We start from the raw sequence: 1,965 nt of genomic DNA, 5'->3' as shown, positions 1-1,965 counted from the left end.
AGAATTTGGTGAGGGGTTTATATATATATATATATATATATATATATATATATATATATATATATATATATATATAGAGAGAGAGAGAGAGAGAGAGAGGACCCCTCCCTTCAGTCCTCACAATCACATGACTCGTCCTTTTCTTGTAACCCTGCAAATATTTTACCTGCTCCTTGCTTCTTTTCTACGTCTTACTGCTGCAGAGTGAACAAGATTGATGTGTTTGATGGATTCTCAAAATTATATTAACCCACACCATTTCAGAATGCCATACTCACTTTTCCTTGACCCACACCACTTATATTTTTAAGGTATATAAAATAATACTATCTAATTAATAAACCAATTAATACAGGGAGATTTTGTTTATAAAATATTAACAAAGAATAGGTGGATGGAGGATTTTGATGATCTCGATCGAGGGTGAAGATTTTTGGTGAAATATAAGTTGAGCTGAAACTTTGAAGAAAGAAAGAAGTAAAAGGGAAAAGACTATATCACAAGAACATTTTCTCCTTTAGTTTGGATCAAGCAAGAGAGGAAAAGGAAAGAAGAATTTATGAGAACCAAAAAAGTAGTATTTTTTTTTTTTTGTGTAAGCAAGATGGAATATAGAGGAGAATTAAGGGTTCTCAAACCTGTTTACACAAAGGGCGGAAAAGAACAAAAATCCGCCAAAAAGAAATTACAAACCAAATATAGCTATGAGAGAAAAAACAAAGGGTCTTTAGTAAACTCATAGAAACTATATATTAGGTGCGTAATTTCTCCAAAATACGACCACTTCCATAACAAAGACTTGATATTCCACACCGTATTATCAACATTCCAACCTTCATTGCGGAAACAAAAGCCGTTTCTAGATAACCAAAAAATCCAAACAATGGCTAACCATAACACCCCACATTTACCTTCCTTAACTTTCTTTTTTTTACAAAAGAGGAACCAATCCATAAAGCTTTGATTGCAATCTTCATCCATTCCACCGTACGGTTTTCCAACCCAAACCGTTATCTCTCTCCAAACCTCTCCCGCCTCTTTACACTTGAAGAAAGAATGATCACTACTTTCCGGAATGGAACCACAAAAAGCACACAAAGAATTCTCTATTGACAAAAGAATACCCCTTCCCATCAATAAGTCCTTGGTTGGTAATCTATTAATAAAAATTCTCCAACCAAAAGCCTTAATATTAAATGGCACATGCACCTTCCAAATTAAATCCTTCACAACTTCGAGTCTATTCGGAGGGCCGAAAGGATAGGTTAATCCGGCCATAAACTCATAACAAGAAGCAACAGAAAACGAATCACCATCCGAACCGCTCCACTCAACCTTATCTCTCCCCTCCGTGTGAACAATACGGCCCGACAACAACAATCGGATACAATCATTCTCGGCCACCACCAAAGGGTCGAAAACATCATCCAAGTCCACACCTAAATTCCCCCACTTCCACACACCATGAACCCAACCACCCATACTCGCCACCGAAACGCCAACTAAACTAGATAACTCAAACAACTTCGAAAAACGCTCCTTTAAACTATACTTGTCCGCCCAACAAGATTCCCAAAACGGAGTATTATATCCATTTCCAACCACCAACCTACAATTCGACACTATCGGGTCTTCCGCCGAACAATTGCCTATAGAAATCAAATCTTTCCACCACACCAAAAGAGAAGAAGAAGAAGAAGAAGAAGTGGAAGAATGAGAAAAATTAGAAGACATACCTCCACAAAAAGATTTCATCACCAAATCACCGTACCGGGCTTTTAGAACTTTGTACCAAGGCGCTTCTTCCCCTTTTAAGATCCTCCACCGCCATTTATTAAGAAGAGCAAGGTTGAAAGTACCAACATCCCTAAATCCAAGCCCACCTTTAGAAGTCGGAAGGCAACATTTTTCCAACTAACCCAATGAATCTTCCTTCTCTCAATCAAACCCCCGCACCACAAGAAA

The 1,965-nt window shown here is 37.7% G+C and overlaps 1 protein-coding gene across 1 annotated transcript; it reads right to left on the bottom strand.

Annotated features, from left to right (window-relative positions):
• Positions 1–702: 702 nt before the first annotated feature.
• LOC131628031 (uncharacterized) lies at positions 703–1,734 on the bottom strand. The gene has a single exon (XM_058898896.1). It carries the CDS (start codon positions 1,732–1,734, stop codon positions 703–705), a length of 1,032 nt encoding a protein of 343 aa, XP_058754879.1.
• Positions 1,735–1,965: the final 231 nt, after the last annotated feature.

This window comes from Vicia villosa, unplaced genomic scaffold (genome assembly GCF_029867415.1).
Source record: "Vicia villosa cultivar HV-30 ecotype Madison, WI unplaced genomic scaffold, Vvil1.0 ctg.000421F_1_1_2_unsc, whole genome shotgun sequence".
Classification (NCBI taxonomy): Eukaryota; Viridiplantae; Streptophyta; class Magnoliopsida; order Fabales; family Fabaceae; genus Vicia; species Vicia villosa.
The sequence above is the reverse complement of the archived record's forward strand: the minus strand, read 5'-3'. Positions and strand labels throughout refer to the sequence as shown.

Coding starts and splice junctions, on each gene's coding strand:
- LOC131628031 (XM_058898896.1), bottom strand. CDS start 1,734: ATGTCTTCTAATTTTTCTCATTCTTCCACTTCTTCTTCTTCTTCTTCT.